The sequence below is a fragment of the Chrysochloris asiatica genome, unplaced genomic scaffold, assembly GCF_000296735.1.
Source record: "Chrysochloris asiatica unplaced genomic scaffold, ChrAsi1.0 scaffold00130, whole genome shotgun sequence".
NCBI classification, from domain to species: Eukaryota; Metazoa; Chordata; class Mammalia; order Afrosoricida; family Chrysochloridae; genus Chrysochloris; species Chrysochloris asiatica.
Genome location: NW_006408648.1, coordinates 403747 through 416163, shown reverse-complemented (window position 1 = coordinate 416163; position 12417 = coordinate 403747). Strand labels below are relative to the sequence as shown.

Below are 12417 nucleotides of genomic sequence, written 5' to 3'. Positions count from 1 at the left end.
AGTGCTCCCTGGAAGTCAGGATGGCCAGACTTTGTCTCTCATATTTTGGACATATTGTCAAGAGGGACCAGATTAATAAAATTTTGACATTATGTTATATGCCTGCTGTCCAATGTTAGTTGAAAAACATAAAAGGAAATACTAATATGGCTTCTTAACCAAATGAGAGACATCTCTACCACTAAATGAAAATTTCTAGCACCTTTTTATAAACAAAAGTCTTTTGTGACTTTTTATTAATTTCATTAGCTTATATTTTTAAACAATTTTCCTATGAGGAGCATATGTTACTTTTATAATTGTGGAATTTAAAGTCTATTTATTTAGTTCACATCTACATCTGTAGTTTCTGAAAAACTTGAATAGACATTATGCATAAACTTCATATTTATCTCACTTTTAGAGATAAAAAAATGTTGTTTTAATGCTCACATAAGAGAATGGATAACTCAGGAAATACTCCTAGAAACTTATATCCACATAATTCAGGCAAGCAAACGGGACAAAATGTGGACAGGGTAGGCAGTCATGTGTAACATTTGGCAGGTATGGCCCGTTTCCTGAATGTAACTTGAAGTGGGGCACAGGTGAACAGATCGCCAACTAGGATAGATCAGTTTAACACTTTCCGATTTGAGACTTCCACAGGTCGAAAAACCCATGTGTGCCCTTGCTGGGCGGAGTGTAGAAAGAAAATAAGCCGGTGATGGTTGTGGGATGTATGTGTGTGACTGAGCACATTCTAGACTCTAGAGCACATTCTAGAAAGAAAGGAAAGTGCAGTAGTAATTTTCATATAGTGGTTTACCTGTTAAACGATTAATGAACTTGACTTCTGTATTTTTGAGCTAATATTTTGGTAAAGTTACCTAAAAGATGAGTATTCTGATGTTTGGACAAAAGTACAATTTCAGTGCTTGACTATTTCTGTAGCTGTGCCTGAGGCTGAGATTTTCCAAGAACTGTAAGAAAATGCTAACTTTTCAAGGTGAGTGGCAGGAAACCATTTTTTAGTGAGGAGGAGAATTACCTGGCCTGCAGAGGGGACAATGGGAGGCAGGATAGAGGGCGGAGCAGGAAACGGAGCAGCTTGGCAGGAGGCGGAGCCGCAAGGACGGCCAAGGTAAGGATGAGCCAGGCTCACCTGGCGGGGGACCTGAGCTGAGCCTCTTGCTGAGCTACTCTGCGTGCAGGGAAACTGGAGGGATTCCTTAGAGAAGTGATGCGTCTTGAGTGGCAGCTAATGAAGCCCCTGAGCTGAAGGAGGATTGAGAGGAGCTGGCATGGGTCCTGAGCTGCCGGCACCGTGGCTGCTGCTTGTCACCTGGCTCCCAGCAGGTGAGCCGTGGGAAAAGGGGACTCACCCTGGGCCCAATGAGACCGGAAGCCATTGTTGCCCGGCCTTGCAGAGGCGGAGCAATCGAGGCCTGGGCTGCACTCCTTGCCTAGAGGTGCGGGGAACTGGATCGAGTTTCTGTTTGTGAGAACCTGTTTTTTTTCCTTTTTTGTTAGTCCATGCCCTTTGGAAACAGGTGCTACTAAGAAAGAAACCCCGGGGCGTCTGAACTTCCTCTCCTGCACTCACTAGGCACTTCTTGGTCTCTACGACGGAATTAATTGAGAGAGATAGAAACACCACCCTTGAAATTCCTAGTTACTTTTTCCTTTTCATCTTTTACATACTTTTAAAGTTGGCCTAGAAATGCACTTGTTTTACTCCTGAGAGTTTATAATATGATCCTAGCAGGTAAACCTGAGGATCTTGTTAAAATATACATTCTGGTTCAGCACATAGCCACCACATATATTAGGTGGAACTGCAAATTCTCAGCATGGGATAAAACCCAAATGAACTTGTTTGAAGTCCTGCTTTAAATGGAAGCCCAATAACTAGATTCATATTTTAGAACCAGAGAGTGCTAATGGTAAAAGCCTTAAGTGAACATCTGATTTCAGTGTTCCATTTCATATATGAGAGATTAAGATTTCAATTTTTTTGGCTCCAGCACTTTAAAGGGGAAATAGCAATTTTAGCAATTTAGTTTTTGGGGAGTCTGCATGGGAAATGGTGCTAATTAAACATCAGGTGTTTAATGTGGGTTTGGATTTTTTTGTTGGCTGAAGTAAGATCAAGAAATACCTAGTGCAGTGTCTAAGTGTCTACAACATGGTTTATGATTTTTTTTTTTTTTTGGAAGGTCATAGAGTGGTGCTAGCTTTCAGGTTCACTCAGCTATCGATCTGTAATATCCTCTTTTGAGAAATCAGACAGCAGATTTTTAAGGGGCAAGATTCTTACAAAACATCTATTGTAGTTGTTGTTACTGCTGTCAAGTTGGTTCTGACACAGAGTGACCCCTCTATTGGGTTTCCAAGGAGCGACTGGTGGGTTTGAACTGCTGGCCTTTTGGCTAGCAGTCCAATGCTTATCATACAGAGCCATACCAGGATTATGTAGAAAGCAGCTAGACCTATCATTTTTACATGGTATGTGTTTGGGAAGAGGAGACTGGAGACATGATCATACTGAAGACCTGTTACAATTTTATTAAGACTGCTGATATAGAGTGCAATACAGTAAAACGGAGAATACCAGAAAGATGTTTACCTGTACTTTATTGACTAAGCAAAAACTTTCTATTGTATGGATCATGACAAGCTATGGACAGCATTGTGGAGAATGAATGTTCTGGAACACTTAATTGTGTTTATAAGGAACCTGTAGATAGACCAAGAGTCAGTTGTTCGAACAGAACAAGGGAACACTGTTGTTGTTAAGTGCCATCGAGTTGATTATGACTCATAGCAATCCTGTATAGGGCTTCCAAGGAACGGTTGGTGAGCTTGAACTGCCGACCTTGCAGTCCAGCGTATTAACTCACAGTACCACACCAGAACACTCAGTGGTTTAAAATTAAGAAAGGTGTGCACCAGGGTTGTATTCTTTCATCATACTTATTCAATCTGTATGCTAAACAAATAATTAGAGAAGCTAGATTATCTGAAGAAGAATGTGGTATCAGAATTGGAGGAAGACTCGTTCACAACCTGTGATATGCAGGTAATACAACCTTACTTGCTGAAAGCGAAGAGGACTTAAAATATTTACTAAAGAAGTCAAAGGCCACAGCCTTCAGTGTGGGTTGTACCTCCATGTAAAGAAAAACAAAAATCCTAACCACTGGGCTAATAAATAACATCAAGCTAAATGGAGAAAAGATTTAAGTTGTCAGAGACTTCATTTTGCTCAGATCAACCATCAACACTCATGGAAGCAGCAGTCAAGAAATCAAGTGACATATTGCATTAGGCAAATCTGCTGCACAAGACCTTTTTAAAGTGTTGAAGAGCAAAGATGTCAGTTTGAGGACTAAGGTGCCCCTGACCGAAGCCATGGTATTTTCAATAACCTCCTATGCATGTGAAAGTTGGACAACGAATAAGTAAGACCATTGAAGAATTGATACATTTGAGTTATGTTGTGGAGGAGAATATTAAAAGGACCATGGATTGACAGAAGAACAAACATATATGTGTCGGAAGAAGTACAGCCCCAGAATGCTCCTTAGAAGCCAGGAGGGTCAGACTTCGTCTCTTGTATTTCAACATATTATCAGGAGGGACCAGTCCCTGGAAAAGACATGCTTGACAAAGTACAGGGTCAGTGAAAAAGAGGAAGACCCCCAATGAGATGGATTGGCACAGTGACAGCAGCAATTAGCTCAAGTGTACCAACAATTGTGAGGTTGGTGCAGGATTAGGCTATGTTTCGTTCTGTTGTTGGTCGCTATTAGTTGGTACCAACTGAACGGCACCTAACAATACCTGAATGAACCATCTCAAGATGAATGGAGTTTGGATGGTCAATGGGAAATTAGCCACTTAACTTCTTCCTTGACACTATGTTGGTTCCAGAAATACTTCCCTAAAATCTCAGTGCTCAGCTAGACACCGGCAGAATTCACTCCTGGTTCCTGCTGTCCCTCCCTGGCCAGTTTACAGATGAAAAAACCTGGGTTCAGGGAAGTCATGAACTTAGGTTGGCACAAGGAAGTTAGTTTGAGTGCTGAGACCAGAACTTGGTTCACTTATCCTTAGTTCACTGCTCTATTGCCTATTTCATACCATGGAGAAGGTTTGTTTACTTTAGCTTAATCTGATACTCAGAAATAAATGCAGAAAGAATGATTGCCTCCTGGGTATCTTAACTAAATGCTAATTAAGAAGCAACTCACCCAACAACAATGAAGTGGAATGTGATGTTGGATAATTATTGTGCAGCACTCTTGGCTTTCTTTCAGCATAATAATTTGTCTCATTTTTGCAAGTCCTTGAAGGAGAATAAAGTGTATTTTAAGAATAGGGAATACAGAGCATGTCTTGTTCTTCTCCAGTCTTTATATCTGGCTCTAACAATCTGCACATCCCGTGGTAAGGTGGGGTCAGAGGAAAGCAAGTTTGACACCTTCATTCTTCATTCCCAGTTAATCACCAAACTCTCTTGCTTAGTACCAGTATCTGCCCCTTCTTTTTCATTCCAGGTGACACATTTTGCAGTCACCTACATTAAGCATCTTAACCATCTGTTTGCCTCTAGACTGGCTATTTTCTGTCTACTTCTAACAGTCCTCTACCCAGCTGATGGGTTAACCTATCTATGCTAATCTTTCCACCTTCTTTCTAATCCTTCATCCAAGAAGCCCCACGACCTCCCAGGGCCTTCTAAAATGGGTTAAAGCTCTTTGTTTAGAATTCAGGTCTTGTTAATCCTGCTAATTCTGACCTCATTAACTTGGGTAGCCTTTCCCCTGATGTGGGCCATGCTTTCACTCAATACATGCTCTTCGTCTTACTTTTTGTCTGGCCCTATTACATTGACTACTTTTAGATTTTTCCCTCTAAATTTTTAGAGCACTTAGAAATTTCCCAAGCAGCTTATCCTGTTTTACAAGAATTTATTTGTTCTGTAATTCAGCAAATATTTATTGTGCACAATGTGCAAGGTTTAATGAGCCCTGCTAGTGTAGTGCTCTGGTAGCGTAGTGGTTACGAATCGGGCTGCGAACCTTAAGGTCAGCGGTTCGAAACTACCAGCTGCTCCGCGGGAGAAAGATCAGGCTTTCTACTCCCGTAAAGATTTACACCCTCGGAAACCCTGTACAGGGTCGCTATGGGTCGGAACCGACTCGATGGCACTTAACAACAACAACAACAGTGTAGTGGGTTACATGTTGGGCTGCTAACTGCAAGGTCAGCAGTTTGAATCTACCAGCTCCTCCTTGGGAGAAAGATGAGGCTTTCTGTTTCCGTTAAGATCCACAGCTTCAGAAACCCTATACTGTGTCTTGCTATGAATCAGAACTGACTCAATGGCATACAACCACCACCACCATGTGCAATACTTTGTGCTGGCAAACAAAAATAGACCTGGGTTGATGGTGTAGAGGGGAGATGGACGTTATCTAAATAACCACAAAAGCAAGTGTAGAACTACAACTGTAATAGGGACATGAAAGAAATACAACGTATAATGAGCACATAAAATAGAGGTCCTCCCTGAGGAAGTGATGCTTGAACCGAGAGCTGAGGAATGATTATTCCAAATCAAAGATATAGCATGTGCACAACCACTGGATAGGAGCTCAGTAAGTATGAGGAATGGGAAGAATGTCATTGTGTCCACACCCACCAGTTGCTCCTCGAAATTCTACACAGGGTTGCTGAGTCAGAACCAACTTGATGACACTTAACAACAACAAAAAATGGGTCTCAGTGGAAGGTTTTATGCTTATCTTAAGAGTAACAGAAAGCTGCTGAAGGTCTTGAAGAAGGAATAGTAGAAGATTTATACTTTGGAAGGCTCACTCTGACTAGTATGGAATCCACATGGTGGAAGCCTGAATGTATGCAGGTTCCAGTTGAGCCTTTGCAATGTCCTATTGGAAATGAGGGTAGCTTGTACTAGAGTGGGTGAAGATGGAGAGAGAGAAAGAACGATCCCAGAAATACTTAGGAAATAAATAAACCCAAGTTGATAATAGATTGTATTTGGAAAGTAAGGGAGAGAGAGGTGATTGTGATGATTCCTAGTTCCCAGTCTTGCCCATTCAGTGAGGTAGGAAACATGGGAAGAGAACCAAGTTTTATGGAAAGATAATAATTGGCATTTGATTTAGAATTTGAAATAGCCAAGAAGAGATATTAAGGACATTTGGATATGTGGTTCTGTCTAGTCTTTTATTATATCATAGTAAGATTTAACATTCAAAGTTTTAACAGTTCTGCGCAATGTTTAAAAAGAAACAAGAAACTTGGCTGTGTTTACTCATTTACTGTCTGACTCACCTGCAGGGTGTAGGTTCTAAGAGTATAAAAACCAAATCTCTCTTGTTCACTACCAGAAGAGTTCTTGGCTCATAGTAAGTACTCAATAAAATAAATGAATGAATGACCCTTGATGATTCATGATATATAGAAATTTGTCATTTTGGTGAGGCCCAAATTTACATGTGCTCTGAGATTAGTGTATGGGGATAGGCATGAGTCACTAACCTGGGTGACTGACTTTGGAAACCCCCCCGAGCATCTGTACCATAATCAGGTCTTGTTGTCTTCTCCTTCTAATAACCAAAGGAGCATCAAGTTAAAACCACCTGAGTGGCTATTTTTTTTTTTTTACCTAGTAGATTATCAAAATTTTTTGAAAGGTTTATATTTTCCCCTATTGGAAAGGTTGTGGTGAAACATGGGACTGCCAAACGTGGTTCATGGGAATATAAATTTCTTTCCTAAAGTCTCTGTTAAAATGGTGGTGGTGGTATATCATGGAGTCAGTTCCGATTCATCGCAACCCTGTGTAGGGTTTCTGAGGCTGTTGTAAATCTTTATCGGAGTAGAAAGCCTCATCTTTCTCCTGCAGAGCAGCTGGTAGTTTCAAACTGCTGACCTTGCGATTAGCAGCCCAACTCGTAACCACGATGCTACCAGAGCTTCTTTTCTGTTAAAATATAGGAGACTTATTCTCTTTGACTTGGGAGTCTCACTTTGAGAAATATGTCCTGCCAGAATAAAAGTATGCACTTGAAAAAACACTTAAATACAGATGATTCATTTCAGCATTGCATGTTGAATTGAGAAATCAAAAAGCAGTCTAAATATCCATCATTAGGAAAATAGGTAAATATAGTTTACCCATTACGGTTCATCTATGTAGTGAGTTTCAATACAGAAAAACAGGAAGACCCCTAGTGAGATGGATTGGCAAAGTGGCAGCATCAATGGGCTCAAGCATGCCAACAATTGTGAAGTTGGCCCAGGACTGGGCAGTGTTTTGTTTTGTTGTGCATAGGGTCACTATGAGTTGGTACTGACTCGATGGCACCTAACGACAACAACTGTGATGGAATGAATTGTATTTTCCAAAAAGATATGCTGAAATTTTAACCCCTGGAACCTATGAGACAAAGAGCCCTAGTGGCAAAATGTTTAAACACTCTACTGCTAACCTTTCACAATGGCGAAAGGTCGGTACAGTGAACCCATCAGCTTAGTGAGTTGCTGTTATTGTTATTAGGTGCCACTGAGTCGATTCTAACTCCTAGTGACCTTACTCATAACAGGACAAAACACTGCCCGTCTGCACCAGCCTCACAATTATTGTTATGCTTCAGCCCATTGCTGTTGCTACTGTCAGTCCATCTCATTAGGGATTTCCCTCTCCTTCACTGACCTTCCACTTTACCCGGTATGATGCCCTTCTGTGGGGTCTGGTCTCTCCTGATAACATGTCTGAAGCGTGAGAGAGGAAGTCTTACCATCCTGGTTGCTGAGGAGCATTCTGGCTGTACTTCTTTCAATACAGATTTGTTTGTTCTTCTGGCACTCCATGGTACTTTTCATATTCTTCTCCAACATTGTAATTCAAAAGCATTGATTCTTCTATGGTTCAAATGCATTGGTTCCCATAAAGATTGTTGCTGTTAGGTGTCATCTAGAGTCAGTTCTGACTCATAGTGACCCAGTATAGGGTTTCCAAGGAGTGACTGATGACTTTGAATCACCGACCTGAGTTTGAACCACCGACCTTGTGGTTCAAACCAACCTTGTGGTCCTGCACTTATTCTGTAGAATCACACCAGGACTCCCCCATAAGGATTTGTTGTTGTTGTTACTGTTAAGTGCTGTCGAGTTGGTTCTAACCCATAGCGACCCTCTATAGTGTTTCTGAGGAGCGACTGGTCAGCTTGAACCACCGACCTTACGATTCAAACCAACTTTGCAGTCCAGCACATTAATCCACAGTGCCGTACCAGGATTCCAGCCTAGGAAATCCTATGAGATAGCTCTACTCTGCCACATGGGGCCTTTGATGGTATACAGAATCTATTTGATGGTATACAACACCTATGAATGTGACCTTACTTAAAAACAGGGTCTTTGGAGATGTTAAATTAATAAGAGATCATACTGGAATAGAATGAGCCCTGATTCCTTCTGACCAATGTCCTTATGACAGAGACACAGAGAAATAAAGAAAGACCTAGCCATATGACAATGATACAGTCAATGATAGAGCTATAGCTGTGAGTCAAGGGTTTCCAGACACTAAAAGAGCCAAGGAAGGCTCTTCCCCTATAGTATTTGCAGAGATATGACCCTGCTGACACCTTGAATTCAGACTCCTAGACTCCACAACTATGAGACAATAAATTTCTGTTCTTAGAAGTCACCCAATTTTTTGTACTTTGCTACAATATCCTTAAAAACTAATCGAGTCACTGGAAAACAAACAAACAAACAAACATCTATGTATATGGATATAATAATAAAGCACTAATTGCACATGATGTAACTTATTAAAAAATCAAGCATAGGAAAAGATGTGGAAGGGTACATACCAAATTGTCAACAGTGGTTACCTCTGGACAGTGGAATTGATAACAAGGAAGGAAGAACTTTTTACTTTACACCCTTCTCTATTGTTTGAAATGCATTATTTTAATTTATCTTATGTTAAGAAAGAAAAAAAACTATTTCCATCAAAAATGGTTGAAATAATTTTGTGAATACCCCTTAAATCTATGAATATTCTTAATGGGTTAAACCTCTACCATTTAGAAAATATACCCAGAAAGCAGGTTGGGACAGTGAATACAATGTAGGCTTTGAAATTTTAGAGGTCTACATTGAAATCATAGTCCCTGGGTGGCATGAATAACTAAGCACTGGACTAGTAACTGAAAGGTTGGCAGTTCAAATCTTTCCAGAAGGACCTTGAAAGTAAGGTCTGATGCTCTACTTCAGAAAGGTCATAGGCTTGAAATTCCAATGGAACAGTTTTATTCTGCCTACATGGGGTTACCGTGAGTTGGACTCTACTGCAACTAACAATAACACCAACTTTAAATCTAGAGGATGGTGGTGATAGTTTTGCATTCCTTGTGGGAGATCTAGGTTCAAATTTTGGCCAATGCACCTGAAGCACAGCTACACTCCACCAACACGGAAGCTTGCATGTTGCTATGATACATGTTGTTATTGAGCTGCCAGACTAAGACAGCCTAGGAAGAAGGGTCTAGCAATGTACTTCTGAAAATTCCACCAATTAAAACCTTATATATTCTAATGGTTTGATCTCAATGACAGTGGAAAAAAAAAAAAAAAAAGTTTAAATCTAGTTGCGTGACTTTAATTAAGTTAAATACTTGATTTAAACATCCCTGATTTAAACATTCATACAATTCAGATAAAATAAAGCTTATCTCATGGGGTGTTTTTGTTTTTGCAAAGATTAAATGATATAATGTTAGATCCAATACCAAGCTACCAATATAGCAAGTGCTCAGTATGTCAATTTCTTTCCCAGAGTAATCACGTGCTCACCACCACTTGGAGTCTAGCACTGTTGAGTAACACACACTTTGTTGTTGTTGTTATTAAGTGCTGCTGAGTAAGTTCCGACTCATAGCAACCCTATATAGGGTTTCCAAGGAGTGGCTGGTGAGCTTGAAAAGCTAACCTTGTGGTTCAAACTGATCTTGTAATCCAGTGCATTAACCCACAGCGCCACACCAGGACTTTTAGACCTGTGTTAAACATGCAATACCTAGATGGGATTCCCCTACCACCCCACCACCCCACCATGCACATAACTGCTGTGAGCCTCCTCTCCTTCTCTAAGCCTCTTCCTGCTTCTTGTTCATTATTCACTGCCAGCACCTCTTCCCCTCAATTCTTCTCATATTTGCACTGTTATCTAAGATAAGATTACAAGTACTGATGGCAAATATACTTGGGGAGATAGCTTGCTCAGACATAAACTCTGATAGGATTGAACTTATGTGCTTTTGGTTAACCTGCTTACTGGAGCAGAAGTACCCAGGATAGATCAGGATCCCCTCTAATGCCCCCTCCCAGCAGAACCCATCATTGAAAAGAAGTGCTCCAAAACCAGTTCTTAGTTGTTATTTTTTTTTTTTAAAGGTTTTCACTTAAAGTCCTATTCTGCATGGATAGTATATTCTAAAGCCATAAAACATCTTGCCTAACCTGATACTGAGAGCCCTGGTGGCTTAGTGAATTAAGTGTTGGACTACTAACTACAAGGTTGGCAGTTTTAACCCATTAGCTGCTTTGTAAGAGAAAAGATGAGACTGTCTGCTCCTGTAAAGATTTACAGCCTTGGAAACCCTATGGAGCAGTTCTGCTGTGCCCTATTGTGTCACTGTGGGTCTGATATGACCAAGGGAACACAGAATGAGTAAATAAATATACAAAATATCTATATGGGAGAACAAACAAGATGGCGGAGAGGGTGGAAGTGCAGTGAGGAGCTCCATCAGCAACAACACAGAATACCGGACCAAGCAGGCTCAGAGGATGGTGCCAGAACACTGAACCAAGTATAAAGAAATATTTAGAAGGTTGGAAAGCTTACAGCTAGTGGAATTTGTAGCAGAAGCAAGAAATCCATTGCTTTCTAATTCAAGACACTCAGCTTGTCCAGGAGCCACCATCTTGGGTGAGACCAAGCAAGGGAAGGATCAGAGCAGCTATGGATGCCTGACAGAATTGCAAAGATAAAGATGTGGACATTCTTTTTTTTGGTATCTGTTCATTGGTCTCTTGCTGTCGGTGCACCTCCATTCTGGTGACTAGAGGGCTGCCCAAGTGAGTGGACACACCACCTCTACCCCCGGAGTGTTCTACTATGCATGCACACAGATCTCCTCAAAATTTAAAGAGACAGTTTTCCCTTAAAACCAAATGGCCACAGCTGGCCCTGAACTGTTTATAACTAGAAAAAAGGTCTGAACAAGAATTGTGGAATGGGACAGGCAGACTAAAAAGGAAATAGGCCAAAAATTAAATCCTGAGTAACATCACAATGACTAACAGTGGAATCTTGAAATTTCTCTGAAAGAAGAGTGAAAGGGGGAGTCCATCTCCTGATCACATCTACTTGGAGGCAATCCGAAAGCATAAAAAATACCAAAGTACACACCCATCTAAATATTAAGGCCACAGATAACTCCTGAATATGCCCCCAAAACAGAAGTAGATGACCATATCAGCACATGTCCAGAAACAAAATTAAGTGACTGAGGCAAATGAGCTGGAAGTAGACCTACACTCCATACTGAAAAATGGGCAGGCTTTGAAAATGCCTGAGAAGGAATTCAGAAAAATGATTATAAAATGTATCAAAACACTATCCAATGGAGTTGAGAAACATAAGGAAGAAGTCAGGAAAGCACTACAGTAACAATCAAATAAGATAGATATAGCATTGGAAACAATTCAAAACCTACAGAAAGAGGTCCAAATGATTAATAATAGAATATCAGAAATGGACAATACACTGAAAGGGCAAAGGAGCAGAATTGAAGAGATAGAAGCCAGAACTAGTGAGCTAGAAGATAACTCTCTCAATGCTACTAAGATAGAAGAGTAAACACAGAAAAGGATAAAAAAAAATCTGAAGAAGGCCTAAGATTCATGTTGGACAACATAAAGAGGAATAACTTAAGAATTATTGGCATTCTGGAACAGGAAGAATCACACAAGTCCACAGAGGAGATAGTTGAAGAGCTTATGGAAGAAAATTTTCCTAACATCTTGAAAAGTGAAAAGATAAGCATTCGAGAAGCTTAATGAACCCCAGGAAGGATAGACCCTAAAAGACAATCACCAAGACATATACCAATGAAGCTCTCTAAAATCAAAGATAAGGACAGAATCCTGAAAGCAGCTAGGGAAAAAAGAAGTGTAACATACAAAGGCAAGCAAATCAGATTAAGCTCAGATCTCTCAACAGAAACCATGCAGGCAAGAAGGCAATGGAGAGACATATATAAAACCCTGAAAGAAAAAAACTTCCGACCAAGAATCCTCTACCCAGCAAAGCTGTCAATCAAA

At 40.4% G+C, this 12417-nt stretch overlaps 1 protein-coding gene across 1 annotated transcript in view; it reads left to right on the top strand.

The window, feature by feature from the left end:
- The first annotated feature begins 1283 nt into the window (after positions 1 to 1283).
- ILDR1 (immunoglobulin-like domain containing receptor 1) overlaps positions 1284 to 12417 on the top strand; it is a 56639-nt gene continuing 45505 nt past the window's right edge. The window contains exon 1 of the mRNA XM_006869418.1: positions 1284 to 1338. Coding sequence (XP_006869480.1) covers positions 1284 to 1338 — 55 coding nt within the window. The remainder of the gene's footprint in view (positions 1339 to 12417) is intronic.